This window comes from Aptenodytes forsteri, unplaced genomic scaffold (genome assembly GCF_000699145.1).
Source record: "Aptenodytes forsteri isolate BGI_AS27 unplaced genomic scaffold, ASM69914v1 Scaffold94, whole genome shotgun sequence".
Lineage (NCBI taxonomy): Eukaryota > Metazoa > Chordata > Aves > Sphenisciformes > Spheniscidae > Aptenodytes > Aptenodytes forsteri.
Window position 1 is genome coordinate 7,502,298 of NW_008795017.1, and position 20,978 is coordinate 7,523,275.

At 41.6% G+C, this 20,978-nt stretch overlaps 2 protein-coding genes across 2 annotated transcripts in view; both read right to left on the reverse strand.

Moving 5' to 3' along the window:
* COLEC11 (collectin subfamily member 11) overlaps positions 1-6,358 on the reverse strand; it is a 40,764-nt gene extending 34,406 nt beyond the window's left edge. Inside the window, exon 1 of the mRNA XM_009275596.2 lies at positions 6,303-6,358. The gene's annotated coding sequence lies outside the window, so the exon portion shown is untranslated. The remainder of the gene's footprint in view (positions 1-6,302) is intronic.
* Positions 6,359-14,152: 7,794 nt separating this feature from the next.
* Positions 14,153-20,907, reverse strand: RPS7 (ribosomal protein S7). The gene is made up of 6 exons (XM_009275597.2): positions 20,676-20,907; positions 20,273-20,344; positions 18,512-18,655; positions 16,900-16,964; positions 14,910-15,060; positions 14,153-14,272 (listed from the first exon to the last, which is right to left on the reverse strand). The coding sequence occupies exons 1-6, from the start codon at positions 20,748-20,750 to the stop codon at positions 14,195-14,197; spliced, it is 585 nt and encodes a 194-aa protein (XP_009273872.1). The 5' UTR covers positions 20,751-20,907; the 3' UTR covers positions 14,153-14,194.
* Positions 20,908-20,978: the final 71 nt, after the last annotated feature.

A 20,978-nucleotide genomic window follows, 5' to 3' on the forward strand; every position in this document is an offset into this window, starting at 1 on the left:
CTTAAGCAAAGGAAGAATGAACAACAACAAAAACGAGACTTGACACAGTTACTCAGTGCTGCCAAAAAGTACAGAAGAAGCAACTGTAAATATATCAGAAACTCCATGTATCCAACACTGTAGTTGTAACATTTAATATCATCTTCCTTAAAATTAAGGAACAATGTGAATGCAATCACATGCAAACTAAGTCTAAATGGGCAAATGCATGTTTAAATAGAGAGTTGCTTAGAAGACAGAGTAAAAACTGTTATGACCAGAACCATTAACAAAAGCACCTGACAGACCTTGGCATCAAGTGCCAACAGATTTGTTTTATACGAAAGGACGCACACACGTTGTAGCTGATATAACAGCTTCCCTGGGCATACCAAGCTGGCGTTGCTTACACAAGCTTGACACATGCCATCCAGAAACTAAACTCAGGATTTGCAAGACATGGGATGCGCAACTGGTCTCTTTTCAGATGGGAGGGTTTCAAGTTGACAGTAAAACTGCCCCAGCATCTATAAGGGAACACTCTTTTTCAACAGTGTACTAAGTTCCCATTATACCCATAGCACTGTGGAAGTAGATGGAGCAATAGGCACAGTCTACGTAAAAATCAATGGTCATTTTAAGCACTTCCAGTACATAACCTATTTACCTATCTCCACAAAACTTGTGAAGGTAATACAGTTGCCTCCACATATGACACAGACAGTTTAAACTCAAATAGTCCAACCTGAATAATTCTGGAGACATGATACTCAAGACATGAAGATATGTGGAAACTGGTAGAAATTCTCACATTCTACCTAAGAAGAATGTCGCAAGGACTTCTTTAGACAAATTAGGTTCCTCTTCGCTAGTTCCTCAACAGAACAAGCGAAGATTATCTGTGAATACTCTGTGAAGAAATATGCCTTGTCCTTTCAAGGACTGCCCTTGAAAATTCAAAAGAAAGATGGTAACAAAAAATCTGTAATTCTCCCTTGAAGATTTAAGATTTAGGATTATGTTCAGAATTATTTAAATGGAGCAGACATAAGGAAATAGCTACGTATGTTGTCTAAGGATTTTAATTTTGAACTATTTAATTATAAATTACTGTTATATGTTCATGCATTTATGAAGGTTTTAGATAACATTCATAAAAAAAGAAAGTGAGCGACTATAGAGTTTTTGGCACTCCACAGTTACATGAAAGGCAATTCTGACATGAAGGTATTAAACAGCAAAGGAAGAAAACCTCCAATAAAGAGGTTTTTCAGCTGCAGCTCATAACATGGCTCTCATTACATCATCTCACCTCATCTCTGCATTGGCTTTAAACTGCAAGTTCATTGCACAACTAGAGAGAAACATTGCAAACACATCTGTGGATGCTGCTGACAGATCCACCACCCTGGAGTCTCCGCAACATGCACAAGCAGCACTTCTCTTGCTCTGCCACATGTTCTCAATAACTGTTTCCTTAACATTTCTTGTACGCAACTCCACTAACCAGTCAGCCATCAAAGACCTGTTTTCTCATCAACACCATTCCGACAAGAGAGCTCATTGATAGACATTTTTCTTTTCCTATGTAATAAGGCATTTTTTGCTGTTTCCTGTGCTAGGCCTTCACTACATTCTTGTCAGATGTTTTTATTTTGATTGGCCATAATTACCGTGCCATCTAACATTGCCAGTTCCTTCACATATTAATTTTTTTTTAAAGCTCTTTGTTTTAATTCCCAAAAATTAGATGATCTCTTATAAATCCTTCTCTGATGATAATCATAAAGTTCTACTTATATTAAATAATGTCCTTACAAAAACTTCCATGCTTTCTTGTCTCCCCTTAACCCCGATATAATCAACAGCCTTTGGTGTACAAGATTCATTCAGAGAAAGAAGTACTTGTGAAGCCTTTTTAAATGGATGTGAGTTATTTTGGTGCCTTCTTTAGTGCAGGTGAACGATTTATGAACCCTTCAGTCTCTGCGCAGTCCGTTCTTTAGCCAGCCAAGCACTACTTCATGTAAGCTTCGTTGTCCAGACCTCGCAGCACAGAAACAGGCAGACTGCCCCCAGCATTCAGACCAGATGGAGATCAAATCAACCCCTGATCCGTGGTCTCTTGGAGGCCCATAGACTATTTCTAAGGAGTCCACTAAAGATGAATAAATGCATGCCTATTATCAGCAAGGTTCAATATCTGCTAAAATCATCAGCACCATCACAGGAGAATTTGGAGGGATCCACAACTAAGCCTGAAAATCACTCAAATTAAACTGAAAAACTTCAAGTGCTATCTGTAGGATTTCTTGTTGTTATTATTTATGCTTATTCCACAGTTAGCAAATCACATAACAGGACCAAAAAAAAAAAAAAAAAAAAAAAAAATCACAGAGTGAGCCATGCTTAAGACCAGACAAAGACAGGCACCAGGAACCTGAGCACAGCTATGGACACAGCTTCATTATTCAAGGTCCCCACTGAAAAATCAGCCAGAGTTGAAGCAGTTTCTCTTTCCACTCTCCATCCTTTGCCCCCATTCTTCACCCCTAAACCTCCAGATGAGAGCTGCTTAAGTCAACACTGGCAACACTACCACTGAATCTGTATCTGTGGCCTCTTCCCAAGTCCGAACAAAGCATCCAAAACCATCTCCTAACAATTCAGCCACCTTAAGAGGCAGGAGGTGCCTGTGGTTTTGCCGGAAAACTTACTTGGGTGCCTAAGCTTTTCTTACTGCACAGACCAGAGATGGCCAACATCTTGCCTGAAGAGAGTAACAAGACACTGTTCTCCCACCTAGCCCATTGATGCCCATCAAGGAAACGTATCCAAACTCCTTCAGTCTCCTCTAAGCACACTGTAAGCAGGAAGGTTAATAGAAAACACTGCCATTCCCTTCCAAATCATGGTGGGGAGATGCTTCTTTCTTACAGACTAGCTTCTTTGGGACTGCTCATGCCAAAGGAATAGACTTCCCTGGACTGTTTAGCTTTCTCTTTTTTCTTTTCTAAAATCAAAGCAGTATCAACATCAGGAACTGTCTTGGGAGCTGTGAACACAATCTTGGATGTTCAGTGGTCCCACTTCCAAATGATTGTGTCAGTTCATGACAAGGGCACCTTTCCAGCAGATGGGAGGTGGGGGTTTGAAGCAGCGCAATGAGCTGCATGCAGGTCTCCCGCTTCCCAGGTAAGTGCTCCCGGCCAGTAGATTGTTACCTGACAGCTGGGTAGCAGCAATCCATTTTTCAAAGAGAACTGTAAACTGTTTTTTCAGGCCCAGTTTTCAAAGTCTCCATGCCAGAAGGACAACTGGGCACACACATTCAAAGTGAGGTTCCAGCTTCTGAAACTCAAGTTCCTGCTGGCACTTGGCACTAAAGGTGGTGAATTTATCCACTCCCACATCCAGCGGAGGGAATCCCGCAGCATCTCCCTCACAAGCATTTTCCAGATGGCTGCTGTGGCCATCACACTCTTTGCTGGCTGTGGTGAGTCACTTTCTTCAGCGCTTAGCTCTCCTCCATTTGTTCCATATAGCATGTAAACATTGCGGATTCTTGGTCTGGAGCCAGGTATTTAACCTGCAGCACCGTGAAACTGTTTATTCATGTCCATGTTTCACTCACATGCTTTATTGTTGGACTAGATAATCTTTAAAAGTCCCTTCCAACCCAAACCATTCTATGATTCAGTGTAGAAGGAAACCAATGTAAACCCTAAAACTCCTCACCATCTGTCTTACTGCTCTGTTCTAGCCTCCAGGACACCCTATGGACTTCCTAACCAATCTTCTGATACAGTTTTGAGGAAGCAGCATCCGAACAGTCACAGCAGCTAAGGATCCTTGGATCCTAATAAACAAGTAAGAGACTGGTCCAGTGATAAAGAACTCGAGCAGACCAACTTCCATTCTCTTCTTGCCTACAGACATCTTATACAACTATAGGAAAATCACCCAGGACTAGATTTTTCTGAAGAGGCACTTACATGGATGAGATGAGACCTTGTTGGATTTTCAAAACTACCTCTCTCTAAAGCTTCAGGCTCCTAGTAGGTTGTTTTTCTCTTAAGAGTTTACCTAGCTCTTAAAATCCAGCCATACTCCCTTGCAGTTTTCAGTTCCAAATATACAAAATGGACCACTTTCAGCACAGAAGTTGGCAGAAGCACTAACAAAGCCTTAGAAACATTTTTAAATGTTCTCTCCCTTGTACAGATGTTTGCATGGCTAAAAACATCAAAAGGCTTTAAGCCTTCTACTGACATATCAAACCCTCTTGAAGGGTCCTAATCCCATGGCCCACAAGCAGGATGGTCTGTGGCTCATGTGCAAACCAGAAGGAAGCACTCAAATTTTAAGAAGCTGCCAGCTAGTTATCGACCAGTAATCCAAAGGGCTTTGCCTACAAATGATGCTTTACGAGCCCAGTCTGTGCCTCTTTCAGTAGACTACCTTTCCCAAAATACATCCTAATGCTCCTCTCATCAAGGGAAATGAAAATAGCGAGACCCTGACCACACAGCCTTATGGGAAATGTGGTTCAGCTGTGAAGTCCAGCCAGCAGTGAAATGCAATGCAAAGCACAAACTACACTCCCCAGGAGACACCATGAGAATATTTTTGGCTAAAATCTCCTGGTTTTCAGCCAAAATATTTTGACAAAAGAACTAAACTACCCCAGAAAACTGACACTTTTCTTGAAAAAGCTACTTTGTCAAAAGCCTTCTTGCTTCAAAAGGATTCTGGCTCAAGAGTTTTTGGACAGCCAAAAAGATGACTAAATAACAGCTTTAGAAACAGTGTAAAATCACTCAGAAATAATCAGAAAAAATAGCCTTCAACATAAGGTACAATTTATAAATTACACAGTAGATTGCTGCTGCTTCCACAGTACAATTCTCTGCTGACTCTAGGACTACGCCATGTTTAAAATGCCATTTTCACTACGAATTTAAGTTACATATTCTCTTTCATGTATTAATTTAAACAGTAATTTCATTTTAACAGATACATCTAGGAATCTTCTGAAAGACAGTCCAAACATTTTTAAAAGGAATACTCAACTTGAAGTCTTATTTCTTGTCTACAACATGTGCATACCTTATTTATGCTGCATCAGTAACATAATAAAATTTTAGGGATATGTCTAAGGAGTTGTCACAGATTAAAAGATCCTAATATCATTGTTATATGAGACCTTTAAATCAGTGTTTGTTTTATTTACTCTGATCGCTATAATGCCTTAAACGTTCATGATCATGTAAACGGTCATATAGCTATGAAATACAAGAGATCTCAGCTACAGAGAGGGAAATGTAGGACAATAGTTTTTACATTTGCTACATTTTTAAAATCTTTCAATACCCAAGGATCAAAGTTGTATTTCCAGTCCAGAGGCTCTTTCCGTTTCACTGTATGGCAAGTGAAGTTGGATATTTCAGTTCTCCACAGTGATTTGATTTTGCTAGAAAACAATCCCCCTCCTAAATTTCACTGCCTATATTGAGCACATATGTATGTATGCACAGAGGTCAGAATGGAAAGTTGCAAGTCCCTTTATGAATCCTGTTCTTCATACCTCATGACGAAAAAGCAGGCATGTGGCCTTCTGGTTACTGAAGTGCAGCTTACTTTCATATTCCAGCTCATTTAGACCAAGATTTTATAACTTTACACATCCTTAAATTTCATGAAGGATTCCTGTATACTACTACTTCCAACTTGCTTTGGTTTTCACTGAGTTTGCTCTTAATTATTCAGTGGTGTAATTCCAGCCCTTACTGGATCTTCTGTCATCTGCTTCACTTCTGCAATGTCAAGTCTTCATTCCCTGCTTTGCAGCTATATTAAAAGCTCACTTTTTAAAGTAGAAAACAGCCAGCCGCTTAGGAATAAAAGTAGAAGGGATGGAGAAAAGCACTTAGCATTTCCAAAATTGAACTGGTATTACAATGGGAATTACAACCCATTAATGAACTGCAGTAAGTTTCCATTGTAGGAAAAGTTAAAATTCATATACTGTTTTGTCCTTCCCTGCTCAAAGGAAGGCGAGCTCTTCCAATGGCATTTGTACATTTTAAACACAACCCCCCCACACTAAACAGGAATTCAGTGATCTAACCCACAGGGGTGCTTCTCAACAGAAAGGCCCAACGTTATCTGATAGAATCGAGCAAGCTCTTATTTCCCTTACCTTCCCCTACTATGTGGGGATTGTCAATCATATTCTGCCACTTACAAGGCAGCCCCCTAACAAACACCCAGGCTTTTTCCTCTACCTGCTTCTAAAGAGTGAAAGTTTAAAAGTCTCTTACCTTACGGTTGCTGAGAAAATGGAAACTGCTTAACGCTCTGTGCCTGCAGGGACACTGCACAGATGAACCTCATTGCTGCTGTTTACAGAAGTCTGACAGTTTTTAATTTGAAAAGAGGTTGTCTTTTGCTTTTCGACAGTTCAACAAATCAGACAAAACAGTTGCAAGTGTTATCTGTAAACAGCTTCCTGTTTGAAATAGATCAGCTGTCCTGCAGGACAATAATTAGGAAAGAAGTGTGGGAAAGCTGAAGAGGTCCATGATGTAAGCTTTTTATTTTGGGAATGTACTTTTTTGGGAATGCACTCTTACTCTCCCCTCCTCCTCTCTAGCAGAGAACCCCTTTTTAACCATTTACATCTATTCAGCTCTAAGCCACGCATGCACAGTGCCTCAGCACACCACTTTTCTTGCTTTCCTTCAGCGGATATAAAAACACACGAAATGCAGCACCAAATACAAGCATCTTATGTGGATAATTAACACACTCTCCCCTTACAGAAATTCTCTCCATTCTTGCAATTGGCTATAGCATTCTTGACTTGTTGAGTAAAACATACAACTATTTCAGAGCTGAGTCTCAACACTCCACAATAAAGTAAATGCTAAGTTATCCACATGGAAGGCTTCTTCATGAAATTTTGGGGTTTGTTTTTTTGTTTTTGTTTTTTTTTTTTTAACACCTTTTGATACCACTGTCTGTTGTCAATGGGAAGGAAAAAAAAGGAGAGAGAAATCCTTCACTATAGCTTCCAAAAAGTTGTACAATTCCGGTTTTCATCTTAAACAGCTAGACTGGTTTGAGCCCTGGGTAAACCGCAGTACTCCACATACATTTGGGCAGGAAAAAAAATGGGGCCAGCTGATTGTGGGAAGTGGGATTTTGAGAACACCTCCCTCTCTTTGTTACAGTGGTTTATACTTCAACGGGTGTTACTGGCTTCACTCTCAACTTCCAGGGCAAATAGAGTACCGCTTATGACTATACCAATCAATACCTTCTAATGAATAGCTGGTATATTTGTAAGGCTGTAGCTCTGATAAGCTTCTTCAACAAAAAAGGCTCGCAAACCATCTGCCCCCTCCCTGTGCTCGTGCCACTGTTCCCCCCCTCCCAGTTTCTCCAGGTGGGGTTTGAAGGGTTGTGCTGTAAGCGAGCACCCTGCAGGACGGGAGCCTGGGTAATTCCCAGTATGTGACCTCTTACAGGTGGTAGCTAGGGCAGTAGCAGGAGGGTCCCTTTCCATCTTCCACAGTCCCAAGACCAGAAAAGTATCAGAACGCCAAAAAGGTTTTAGACTGAGGGACTAGAGAAAGATGTAATAGGATCACGTGTCTGTGTTTACTTCTCTACCAACCTTCTGATCCGCTCTTGTGGGAGGTGTAGGTGCATTCCATTGAGGATTTCATGCTGCGGTGGGGGGTGCAATACAAGCTGATGACACACAGTACTGATGCACTCTTTTCCTGCTCTGCTCACATGTTGTATCCTCTCTCCCAGCAAACCTCTCCCCTGCCCTGGAGTGCGCAACCTCCTTCCCCACCACAGCTCCTGCTTCGCCAGCCCACAGCACCTCACTCACTGAGCAGCTTTGCTGGAGAAGATGACAAAAACATGTACTGCAGATACCACAGCACTGCGGAAGTACTGGTGCCTCATACTCAGCACTCACTGTGGGCTACCTTCATAAAGGCAGACCTCTCCTAAACCACCTTGTTTCCACGTTGGGCTGAAACCTAGCTACCTAGGAAAAGGCCTCAAGTTGTGCCAGGGGAGGTTTAGATTGGACATGAGGAAAAATGTCGTTACTGAAAGAGTGGTGAAACATTGGAAGAGGCTGCCCAGGGAAGTGGTTGAGTCACCATCCCTGGAAGTATTTAAAAGACGTGTAGATGAAGCGCTTAGGGACATGGTTTAGTGGGCATGGTGGTGTTGGGTTGACGGTTGGACTCAATGATCTTGGAGGTCTTTTCCAACCTTAATGATTCTATACCCTCCTCCACCGCTATCAACTTCGGTATTTTAACACACACCAAATGGTCATGAAAAGAACTGATGATCACTTCCAGATTACATTAGTAAAGAAAGGACAAAGTAGTAGAACATGGTCATAACTGTGTAAGGACCACACAACTCAAATTTGAAAGTTCAGTTTTATGTGTACAAGCCCCGTTAGTTCAGTGGGAGCAGAAGACAATTTGCAGGATTAGGCCCTTGCAGCACTCTGTTGGCAGCAACTTGCCAAGAGAAATGTTTGAAATAAAGAATGCAGCAAAGTGACTGCAGTCCAAGCCTTTGAAGATCATATTACGATGGCAAAGGCAACGTCCATTTACATACATATCTACTCTCCCTGTAAACACAGGCAAATAACTCTGAGGCCAGAAACAGAATGCAAGGGAGAAACAGAGCTATTTCAGGGAAAATTAGTAGAAAAGGTAGGATTAAGTACTGGGGAAGCAGAAGTGAAAAATAAACATAAACGACCAGAGTTCAAAAGGAAAGGGCAAACGCTAAGTGTTTTCTCTACGAAAGGGGAAAATAAGCAAGTACATGGTTCTCTTTCACCTGAGAGAAAAGGGCACAGTCCCCTTACAGAAAGACATAAGCATCCTTCGCCCACCCAGAAAGCCGACTGGAAGCTGTGTAGCCACATTGGTGCACCATTTAAACTGGGCTGCTATGGGCAAACCGGGGTACTGGATGCAGTTTTTCATTATGTTAATATGCCTGCCCGAAAAACCGTAGCAGTTCAAGAGCTGATTCACAAGTTTTTTCAGCCACCCTTGCAGGATGGAGAGGGACAGCCTTCAGTGGCTAGGGTATACAGCAAGACACACCAGCTAGATCAGCGACTTCAGCTTGACGCACAACCCAGCATTCACCCAGACTTTAAGTTCAGGTTAAACACCACGTTAACACAACTATAGGTAGAAGAAGTGGATTGAAACACAGTTCAAAAACCAACCAAAAGCATGTAGACAAAAGCAAATTGGTTGTAAAAAGACAAGAACAAGATTTCTAACAGAAAACAGGAAAAATGTATTTATACATTTTAGGAGCCTTCAGGCAAATTCTTCTACTCTTTCCACAGTCAGTTGGCATTATCTCTGTGTCTGTAAGAGGATTAAACATAATACCTATTTAAAAACACAATGGCTATTTTAAAATGTTGTTGTTATGAAAAGATGACAAGGCCCTAATTCTCCCCTCTGTTTGGCAAAACATCCAATAGTATCAGCAACATTCCTGATCAGATTTTCCCAGGGGATGAAAATTGCCAATACCCAAACTCGTTAATAAATCAGTATCTGGGCTCAATTGCTGGAGCTCAGCTTATCGCAGGCTGTCACAAATGCTGTTCCGGTTCTTGGAAGTAAGGGCTGCCTCGCTAACCAGCCCTTAGTAAGCCTCCCAAGGCAAACTCCCCAAAGAGGCAAGGAGATGCAACAGATCCACGACTCCTCCATGGTACAGATCTGCACACCGTGTACACCCCCTCCTCTGCTCCCAAGACAACGTAATGACATGTCCGCTTCCTTTCAGCTTCACCTAACAGTAATTGTTTAGCCAAGAAAATAGGAAACAACTTTACTAAACATCAAGATACACCTGGGAAAAAACAGTCTGTATAGCTGCCCCTGTGAAGATACCCATCTGAACCTCATTCCCTTAGCGCAGCCCCAGAGGACAGAGAGCACCGCTGTACCTCTATGGGCAGGGAGACACCAGAAGCTATCCTTACCATCTCTCCTGTGCAATACACAAGATGTGTGGTGGGAAAGGTCAGTGCAGAAACAGCAACGCAGGTTTAACTTTGTTTGCAGCTGTGTAAAATCTGGCCTTCAGCTTCATTAGCGGTGTTGCACTAAGCTTTTTTGCATAAAATTTCTAAGCAGCATTCACTGCAGCAGTAGCAAGGAAACTGCTTTTTCTGTTACTCCCCATCTCTAAAATGGGAATAGTCTCTTCAGTGCCTGGCTTTAATTCTATCTTCACTGCTCCAGGGGCAGATCAAAACTGAGCCAGGCATGTCAGCACAATATCCAATAATGAAAAACATTAGCTATTAATCATTTAGCAACACCTAGCAGCAACTGCTTGTTGCTAAGCTTAAGAATGATCTTCCTGAAAAGAAGAAAGAGTAACAGTAACTGGAGGGTAGAGGAGGGGATACCTGAACTTGCAGACTGTAACAAATCCAACAAACTTCCTCCTCTTGATCACAAGACATAAATAAGATCCTTTACATGTAGCTCTCTGTAGGGAACAGAGCACTACTACAAAGAGATGCTCATGTCACTTCTTTCTCTTGCTCTCAGCAGAACACAGGTTTTTCACACGAGTGCTCTTAAGGCAGGCAGTGAGGCACAGCAAAGCCACTTCGTTATGAAGGGGTCAACCGTTCACGCTGATCAATGCTGCCATCAGGCCCATATGGAGGACAGGAAAATTCACGCTCCCCCAACCTAACAAGAAGACTTCTTTTATGAGACTTCACAACTTTCTGTAATCAGTATCTTTTTTTCTGTCATTCTGATACACCTCTAGAGACCTAGAAAGCACATCCCACAGAGGAAAAGGTCTAGCTTTTTGGCATTGCTCTGGCTTTTAGATATGACAGAGAATCGAACTCGGGCCTCCCACTTAGAAAATTTAGGAAAAACAAAGGCATAGGAAATAGATTATTGCAGTCCACAATGCAGGAGTGATAGGATTTCCTTTTAACACTGCTTGGTGTGAGGATCACTACATTAAAACTTGCCAGATGCTCCCACTTACACTCAAGAGGGGCTAATCAGATGAAGTTATCATGCATCAAATTATCATATTCATACAAGATAGGTCAAGCACTTACCACTCAAAACTTCAAGCAAGTTCTGCCACACTAGAGTTGTGACACATCTACACACCTTTTCAAAGGGAAATCAACAGGGAGCAGCCTTCCTCACAGACAAAAACATTTGACAACATTTGTGAAAGGATTCATATGGAATAAACAATGAAACCTCCAGCATCAGGTGCAAGTCTCAAGAGCACCTAACAGATGTAAAGCCCTTGCTTCTCATTTTGGGCTACTACAAGAAAGAATCGGCCTTTTTATACTCTTCAGTATGTGGCCGCCTCTTCACATGGACACTACCCACGTACTACTGCTGCACAGGGTCTTGGTACAGAATGCCCCATCGCTTTTTGCACAGACCAGCTGATAAACTCCTGAGGAATCATGCGTTCAGAGTTCAACTGCACCAGCACATCAAAGGTATAGGAAAAGTCTAGCACCATCTCATATGGAGTCTGTTTAGGTTAAGGTAACATTTGACACCAGTATTCCTGCAGCCTCATTAGCACTTGACCAGATGGCATCAACTGACTTTCCAGATTGCAGGCATTCACTTGATATCCTTGTCGAGGGACAGAGGGAGCTGTTTGACTGTATCACTAACACACAAGGGAGTCTGAATAAAGGTAAACCAAGACTAAAGTCTTTTGCAAAGACCAGCCTGGTATTTTTATGCCACAAAAATCCACCTTTACTTGCAGCTTAGTTGATGTAAGAACCATAAATGGCTTTGACAGCATTATCCTTTCACTCAAAAGAATTTGCTTATGGGGCCATCATGGGCCTTTGCATTTCATATAGTTCAAAGGGCTTGCAACAAGAGCCAAGAAAAATCTATAGCCAGCTGGCAATGCCTGAGAACATCTGCAGTCTTTACATTCAGCTTACTAGATTTCTCCTCCCCCGCTTACCCCCTCCCAGTGCTTCAAAACTAGAAACACTACTGACATTTTTATTACTATGAAGAGATCAAACCTGAGTTACATTTCGCCATGAAACAGGAAATGCTGTCTACTGAAGCCTGCTGTCTGAGCATCACCTCTTCTTGCAGATGTTACACAGCCCCAGCAGACTCACCAACCTCTAACTAAAGGCAGTTAACAGCTGGTAAGTCTCCAAATATCCCCCAGACTGCTTCTTCGAACCCACACCAGCAAATATCTATTTGCACAGGCTACCATCTGCGATTGTTGTAGCGGGAAAGCTTAGTAACATGTCTGACCTGAGACTAATGAAAACAAATTCTAAAGTTCTGGCACTCCTTCTGCTATAAGATCTTTTGCAATTACTCTCCGCGCAAGCAGCCAGGATTTGGGGTTATTATATACCTACAACTCCCCTCATTTAATTCTAAGGGAAGTTGATGAATTCACTTCTGCTGAATCATTCAAGATGAACAATAAATAGTTGAGGAATAAGTAAGGAATAAAGTTATACTCCAGAGACAGAAGTTTGGAAAGGCGAGAGAAAAAGACCTTAAGGTAAGACAGCTTTGTCAAAGATACAGCCCTCATTTTTGTGCAAACATTCAAGCCTTGTCAGTAAGTAGCAGGAAATTAACTACTAATTGCAACAGGGCACATGTCTTCCTTGTTCTCTTTGCATTGTCTGCACCACAAGTAACAGAATACGGCTATCTGTCCTGCCCTACTAAACAGAAGTTACGGCATGACTTAAAAACCTTCACTTTTTCAATGAAAAAGCAATGCAGAACTTGTTTTAAACCTTTTAGTTATTCATGACTGAGGAGAGGTATCAAATGGGAAGCAACCAAAACCAGAGTAAATGGGAAAAAGGAAGTAAAGGTACAAAGACCTTCAATAAGTGGCACTTGTCCTCTATCTACTCTCAGGTAGGAAGATGCAAGTTATTAAGAGCTCCTGGTACACAGGCTGTTACCTACTTAGCTCTGCACCTAATAGGCTGTCTCCATAATTAGGTGCCTTTTACTGTATTAAGCACTTACTCCCAAGTAACAGAATAGCCTGTTCAGTACAGTGAAGTACTAAATTCATATAAATTGCTCAGAACATTTATATGCTCAACTCCATGCTCGCCCCTGAGCTGGAAAAAATGTTACTTGCTGAATGTGTTTCTAAACATAGATAGGGAAGTCAAAAATGTAGTGTTTTCAGGACACTATCATGCAGCCTTCAGCTGCTGTGATACAGCTAGTCCTTCCCCACCTCTCCCTGTATCGCCAAGCGTGTACTGAACTATGTTAAAACACCATCTAAAAAAAACGCCAAACATTCCAGCAGTCATTGCTTCACCCTGGCCTATCTATCCCTGCCTTCAGTTATTAGCCATGAGAAAGGTTACCTCAACACTGATATACAGACATACATACTGCTAATACATGGAGATACAAAAATCCATGATTCCTGAAAGCAAGATCAATACCTAAAAAAACTGTAGTTTGTGTCCAGCAAGTTAGTCAAGCACTCAGAAGTGAAAATGTCTCCCCATTTCATTCTGATGAAGGTGAGAAGCTGCAGGACCTGCTTTTAGGTAAGGACTGGTATGTCATTTTGCCACTTAAAGAGCAAGAAAGTTACCTCAAATTCAAACTACACCTCCTCAAACCTATTTCCCAAAAATTGAAACCCCCTTTTCAGGCGTCATTGCTCTATGTTTCAGAGGTCACACCACCTGCTATGTAGACTTCTTCCAGTGTCAGGAACATGTAGGTCTCCAACTGGTATTCTTGCGTGCAAAACTCGGGAGTTCCACTGCTCTACAGTAACTCTCCACATTCTCCCCAAACGGTGAGTCTCAACGTATTTCAGTTTATTTTTCAATGCCAACTCTTTTTGCAGACTCTGGATTCTTTTGTCCAGAGTTGTGTTGTGACAGTGCCAAGAACAACCTAAGAGGGATACCTCTAAAACGTTGGTGACTTAATGCTTTGATACACAAATGTCACTCATCCAGACAGTAGAGAAGTCCCATAAACCAATTAAACCCCATCTATCTTTATGGAATTCAAAATTTAAATGAAATTACTCTGTTATATGAACAGTTATTTATTCAGCCATTTTTTGCACTTTACAGCTGGAATTCTGGAAATTCAAACACCACATCCTTGCCTGTGAGCTTCTTGTAGACACCAGAAAATGTTTCCACCTGTGAAGACAAACAATCTTGTTTATACATGTGTGTAAGGAAGTAAAATCTGTCTTAGCATACTTTAGGTACTACACTATTTCCCACTGCATCTTCACTCTGAAGTGAACTCTGAGGCTGACTATTTTCTTCTAGATTAAGGTAGCTGAGCATTTACACAGAAGACGTTTTCTGGAGAATATTTCGATCCTCTTTGATTTGCAACCATAGGAGACCCAGAGAGCTGAGTGGTCCTAAACATGTCCCCACAGAAAAAAAACTAAGCAAAGTGATGGGGGACTTCAGGCAGTACCAAGCACATCTGTTTAAGGTCAAAACTAAGTGCTTCACTTCAAACAAACAAAAAAAAAAACACAAAAAAACCCAAGCAAACAAAAAAACCCCAACAAAACACTGTCTGTTCCCACGAGGGAACCAATATAGCTACTTTACAATCCAGGGGTTTTGGCAAGTTGAGCTAGAGCTTTAGTTCAAAACTGCCTTGCCTCATCTTCAGCATCTTACTCCAAATACAAACAGAAGCATCTCCATTGCCACAAGCCAAAAGGCAGTCTTTTGCTATATCACATAAGCAGCCTCTTAGCTATGTCAGAATGCCACCCCATCCTGCACGAGAGAGTAAAGTTTTTTCGGTTACCTTGTGTTCAACATTGTTCTGTTGTGCTTTGTCCAAATGGACTTTTATGAGCCTGCTGCCGTCCAGTTTTACACGGATTCTCTTGCCCACGATTTCACTTGGGAAGACCAGGTCTTCAAGAATGGCATCATGCACTGCAGTAAGCGTACGGCTGAAATGCCACATTTGTATCATTAGAACACGTCCTCTTGCCAAATTTTCCAGTTTGCCAAGGCTTAAACCTTCCGCAGCACGCTTTAGCTGAAAATTCAGTGGCGTTTTGTTTTGATGCTGCAGTGTGACAACACCACACTTTTTCACAGGTCATGCAAAAATAAAAGCTAAGTGCTACACTGAGTGCAGAAACTTAATGACTGCATGAGGGGAAAAAGTCAGTAGCCAGGTTTCTGACCTTTTAGATTACATGTTGCTTTGCAGCAACAGCCCTGAAACGTTCTTTTATTTCTACACATTTAAGAAAGATTTTATTTAAATCAGAACCAAGTTGTCCCATCTGCAATTTTGCAAGAGACACTCACTGGAAGAGTTTAAGTGTGCAAGTATCTTCAACTACACAGAGTGTTCATAGGAGACCCAGTTTTGAAAACACTGGTTTCTTCATCTGTCTAAACCCAAGCAGCTTAAAACACCAATGTATTACAGGAAAAGTCTAGCTGGTAAGTTTAGTCCATGCTTAGAAGACCATTTAATGTTTACATTTGTGTTCCTGAACTGTCCAGAAGTGAGCCAAAATGACAAAAACTAATCCAGGTTATTTTGTGTGTAAGTCTAGATGACTAGTAAGGTTTCCAGCTTCCCCATCTGCAGTTTCAAGGCAGTATCACTACTAACTAAGATCTGTGTCTACAGCAGCATTTCAAACTTGCAAAGATTGGGATAGCTAAGGGAGACAAACATCAATCACACTTCTCTGCTTTGCAATATACGTATCACAGTTTTACAACACTACTACCCTGATATAGTCTCAGGCTGAGAAGGGACAGTCCTGCACGCTCTCCTTTTCCCTCCTGCTGAATGTGGCAGCATGCTAATCACATACACAGATACCAACTTCTTTAGCCACTGTGCAATACTAGTTTTAATATAACACAGAGAAGAGTCCTCCAAAGGCAGGACTGCAGTTAGATGAGTACTATGAAACTGCACTTTTAAAATCCATGCCTGAAGATTTCAAAATATAGTAATAGATATGACACAGGTATAATACTGGGGCTGGGAGAAGTTACAGGAACATGCCACATGTCATAAAGAGGACAAATTTTTAAGACATGGACTACATAATGATATAGTAAGATAGAGAACAGTATAGAAGAGGCACTGACATCCACATAGACATATTAGTGAAGAGACTAGATGAGAGCAGGAAGGCTATTTAACACAAATGACTATACTACTGCTGTTAAATTCATACCCAGCAGGACTACTCCTACACTCCTACACCCGTCCTCAGCCACTCTCTCCCTCATTGCATCCCATCCCTTTGCCAGCCCTGCCTTCTGTACAGTCTAACATGTGACGTGGCTCTTCCTACAGCTTAAAAAAAAAATCTTGTCAGCACACAATACCTACACCCCTCCTCAGCCACTCTCTCCCTCATTGCATCCCTTCAGTGTGCCAGCCCTGCCTTCTGTACAGTCTAACATGTGACGTGGCTCTTCCTACAGCTTAAAAAAAAATTCTTGTCAGCACACAATGGTAACAGAGACAGCAAGTTGGGATTTCTTAAGCCAGTATTGCTGGCTAAAAATTGGCTACAGCTCTAGCTGGAAATACAGATAGAGTTCTAAGAAATGCAACACAGTGCCCAAAGATGAGCTTTTTACTGCGTCCTTTAGCAGTCAAATGGAAGATGCTATTTCAAGCAATAAGAGAAAGGACAAGACCACCCAATCACTTGAATGACTTCTCAAAAACTGAACTAAACGTTACTTGACTAAACTACCAAGTTACAAAAGAAGGCTGTCATATTGAATCAATATTATTTACTTACCTCCTGGGACGCTTTTGCTTGTTTTTTGTGCGGCTTTTTCTTGTTGGCTTGGGCAGAATCCTTCTCTGTTAAGGAAAGCAGGGGGGCGGGGGGGGAAGGCATTTCTCAGTATCTAGTGTTTACAATCAACTTAAAAAACCATACATATGCACTTTTTTTTTTTTAACTAGAAACAAATGCATGAAACACTGAAAAGGGAGACTTAAGTGTGCCCAAAGCTACACCAGCATTAGAACCTGGTATTACTTGCAGAAGCTGAAGTACTGGTATTGCTTTATTTCTTATCTACTGATGCTGCATTCAGGGCACGGAAATAAAGGATTTGTATTTCACCCCCCTCCCCCATGCATACAACCAGGGTAGCTTACTATGTCATATTAGCAATCCGAACACACTTCCTTGGGAACAGAAATCTTAAAGAATTTTACAATTTCTTAGATTGAGCTTACTACTCTGCTTCACACCAGAGGCTCTCAGTCTCACAGCTAGGTGACATCTGAGATCAAAACACTAGTTTGAATAATGAGATGTATTACACAGTCCAGATCAGACCCTGGCTTAAATGTAATCTGTTCCAAAAGCAGCATCAACAGGCATTTATACAAGCTTAGATCACTAAAACTTATTTTCTACTTCCCTATCTGCAAGCGTAGATGTTTTAAAACATGGAGTTTTAGATGCAGTTGTAGCCACATGCAGTATTTTCTACCAACACATCACAGCTTCGCCATGACTGTATTCATGATGGGGTTACTGTAATCCAAACTGGATATTCAAAAGCAACATTTCACCTACAGCAGAAAACTGCACACATTCCCTTCTAAAATGTGGATTACTAAACTGGCAGGGAATTCTCAAGCCCTTAGTTTAAGTGAGCCAGAGACACTTCATTAAAAAGTCTTCTTGGCCACGTAAAGATCCAGGGTAAGGTGCCCTGGCTCTTAAAATTATGTTACAAAGATTTTTTCCTAAGAAGAGCTTCAGTCTAACAACTAACTGTCCACTGCAGACAGATCTCCAGAGTTTGTCCACGCCTTAGTACTGCCCAGAGAGCCCTCCATCACCTTTTCATGATTTAGCTCCTTCCATAAATTCAGAACTTCAGTCAGGTTTTTTCTTCCTCTCCTATTGACTTGAATCTTAAGTGCTTAGATTATGTCAGTGTAGTAAAGCTCCTATTAATATTTGCACCCTTTAACTTTCAAGCTTTGCTTCTCAAACTTCTGAAGGAGAAAGACACCAGAACAAGAAAGTTATATCCTCCTCCAAAAAGCTTCACATCTCACCAAGTTTACATAGCCTTGGCTGCTAGGTGAAATCATTTTAGCTTACATCCACAGACGGACAGTCATTACATTTGCTGCTGGTACAAAAATACGCATTCTATCATTGTTACCTTGAAGGGACAAGACAAGACGGGTAGTAGCACTGGACAGGTTATCCAGAGAGGCTGCGGAATCTCCATCCTTGGATGTTTTCAAAACTCAGCTAGACAAAACCATGGCTGACCTGAGCTAATGTTGGCAATAGTCCCGCTTCATGCGCAAGACTGGACTAGATGACCTCCAAGGATCCCTTCAAATCAACATTTTTATGATTTTAAGTGTTTTACCTGAGCAATGAACACCACATGCTTTCCACTGAATTTCTTCTCCAGCTCACGAACTAGCCGCACCTGAATCTTCTGGAAAGATTTCAGCTGAGGAACTGGTACGAAGATAATTATGGCTTTTCTGCCACCACCCACTTCAATTTCCTGAAACAGAAGTAGAAAGTAAGCATTATCTAGGGGTTGAGAAGCAATGTTTGGTTTGATTGTGAATCCTCTGAACACAGATATTTGTTAGTCTTGCTTACAATTTGGAGGTGGGGGGGAGGGGAAGAGCAGAGAGCAATACCTGTTTTAATGCATTTAAGAGCAAGCATTAAACAGAAAAACCTCTGTCAAAGCACTTGTTCTGCTGTAAAGGAGTGATTAGGCAATCAATCCCACCACTCCTTTCAGAGTCACATCCTCTGAATAGCAAAGCTCATTCTTTCTGCAGGATAGGACTCAGATGCTAAAATCCTAACTATACTGCCTGCTTATCATCACATCTGCAGTGGTACTTACATGCTGATACAAAGTTTCAGGAATTTCTAATGCAGACTCTAGACAAAGTTTACAGTAATAAATCTCTTATTTTTGAGCTACTACTTCATGGAAGTCACCTTCTGTCCACCACTTGCCAAGGCCTGCATCACTACTCAAACAAAACATTCCCTTCCCCTCCAAATGCCAGCAGGTTTACATCACACCACCATGAATTACTTTTGCCCTGCTTTGTTTCTCCAACAGTTGATCAAAACCAAAGAAGTGTGTATAGGCTTTCAAGGCTCTTCTCCCATGAGCCTAACTGCAGGCACATTCTCATTCTCCAACAGAACAGAAAACTGAATTGTTTTTCACCAGTTACATTTCCACATGAGCTAACTCAGATGCCCACAGGAGACTTCTCACAAATAAAACTAAGTAGCTAAGTAAACAACAAAGACATTTGTAAAAATTCCTCATTGAGGACAGTACGCATTGCTGTACTGCAGCAGCAAAGCAGGTCTTCTGAAGGCCCCTGAACTCATATATCAAGCTGACTTCTGCATTCCAAGATTCTTTACCTTAACTCTAAGCAGTCATGCATCTGTGCCTGGGTGCATATTAGTGGGCCTGGGCAAGAAGCAAAAAGCTACCTACTGAAGTTTTTGGTTACAGCAACCAGCTCCAGAAGTTCCATCCAGTCTCCAAGGCTGACAAACTCTAAAACTAGTTTTCTTCCTCTTTTTCCACAAGTTTTCTTCTTCCTTTTCTTCCTTAAGGTTTCATTTGCTAAAATTTACACACAGGCTAACCTACGTGATCAAGTCAGTCTATTACCTCGATCCACCTCCTATTTATTACTTGGTACATAAAAGAGGGTTTACAACAAACTGATTTTACAAGGAGTATTACAGTTTACATTCCTGACAAAGAATCTGCAGTGCCTACATTGCCAGCCAATATTCACATACATACAAAGTCAGTTTCAGATCTCAAGCCCAGTTTGCAGAGACAGAAAGTAGAACTACCATTTTTAAACATGTTTGTTTAAAACACCAAAATGCCATTTGAGTTTTTACAATGACTTTTCAGATCAGTTCCTAAAAAAATAACTATTACAAAATCCTATGTGTTAGCAGCAAATACCAGAAGATAAACCACAACAGCACCTAGGAAAACAATCACAGGCCATAAGAAACAGCTGAAGATGCCATTCAACTAGAATGTTAACATTCGTAAAAATTAAACACACACAGAGCAAGTCACCAAGCAATTCTCTGTGGAGAAGGTCTAGCCTACCTTAGCTGCTGTGATATTCAACTCCCGCAGCTGAGCCTTTAAGTCAGAGTTCATTTCCAACTCCAGCAGAGCCTAGGAAAGTGAAGTTACAGAATAATCCATTACATACAGTTCAATTCATAAGAACCCTCGAGATCAAAGTCTGTCCACAGTGCCAGAGAGCAGCTATATACTTACTACCACAGTCGATATCAAAGATTTAACTTCCTGCAAGTCACACTGACAGATGCAACAAATTCAACTGGCGGGAACACAGGCTGACTGCCCCAGTTCCTAAGTAAAACTAGGAAAAAGTATGTATCTAGATAGCATCACCCTCGAAGTTTAAGCTCTAGACAGCCGTCACAACACTGTCTCCATAACTTGCAGTCAGTTACCAGAGAGCAGAAGCTAAGACACATACCTGGGATATACCAGACTCGAACTCATCTGGCTTCTCGCCATTAGGCTTCACAATCTTTGCACTAGAGCTGAACATGGCCTTTCTGCAACGCAAAAGAACATCTCAGTTGTCACCAGGAACACGTCTTCTGCTAAAAACACAGCAAGACTCTGCGATCCGGGTACTCGGCCACATGCTTCAAAGCGAAGCCAGAGAGAGCCCCACGGGCCACGCGAGCCCCGGCACGCCGCTCCAGGGGACGCCGACCACAACAAGGGAAAACCGTCCTGGGGAACGAGGGCCTGCCCACCCCGCGTCCCGCCT

Coding starts and splice junctions, on each gene's coding strand:
- RPS7 (XM_009275597.2), bottom strand. CDS start 20,750: ATGTTCAGCTCTAGTGCAAAGATTGTGAAGCCTAATGGCGAGAAGCCA. Junction 18,656..20,272: donor TGAATATCACAGCAGCTAAG/GTAGGCTAGACC, acceptor CTTCTGTTTCAG/GAAATTGAAGTGGGTGGTGG. Junction 14,273..14,909: donor AGAACAATGTTGAACACAAG/GTAACCGAAAAA, acceptor TTGTCTTCACAG/GTGGAAACATTTTCTGGTGT.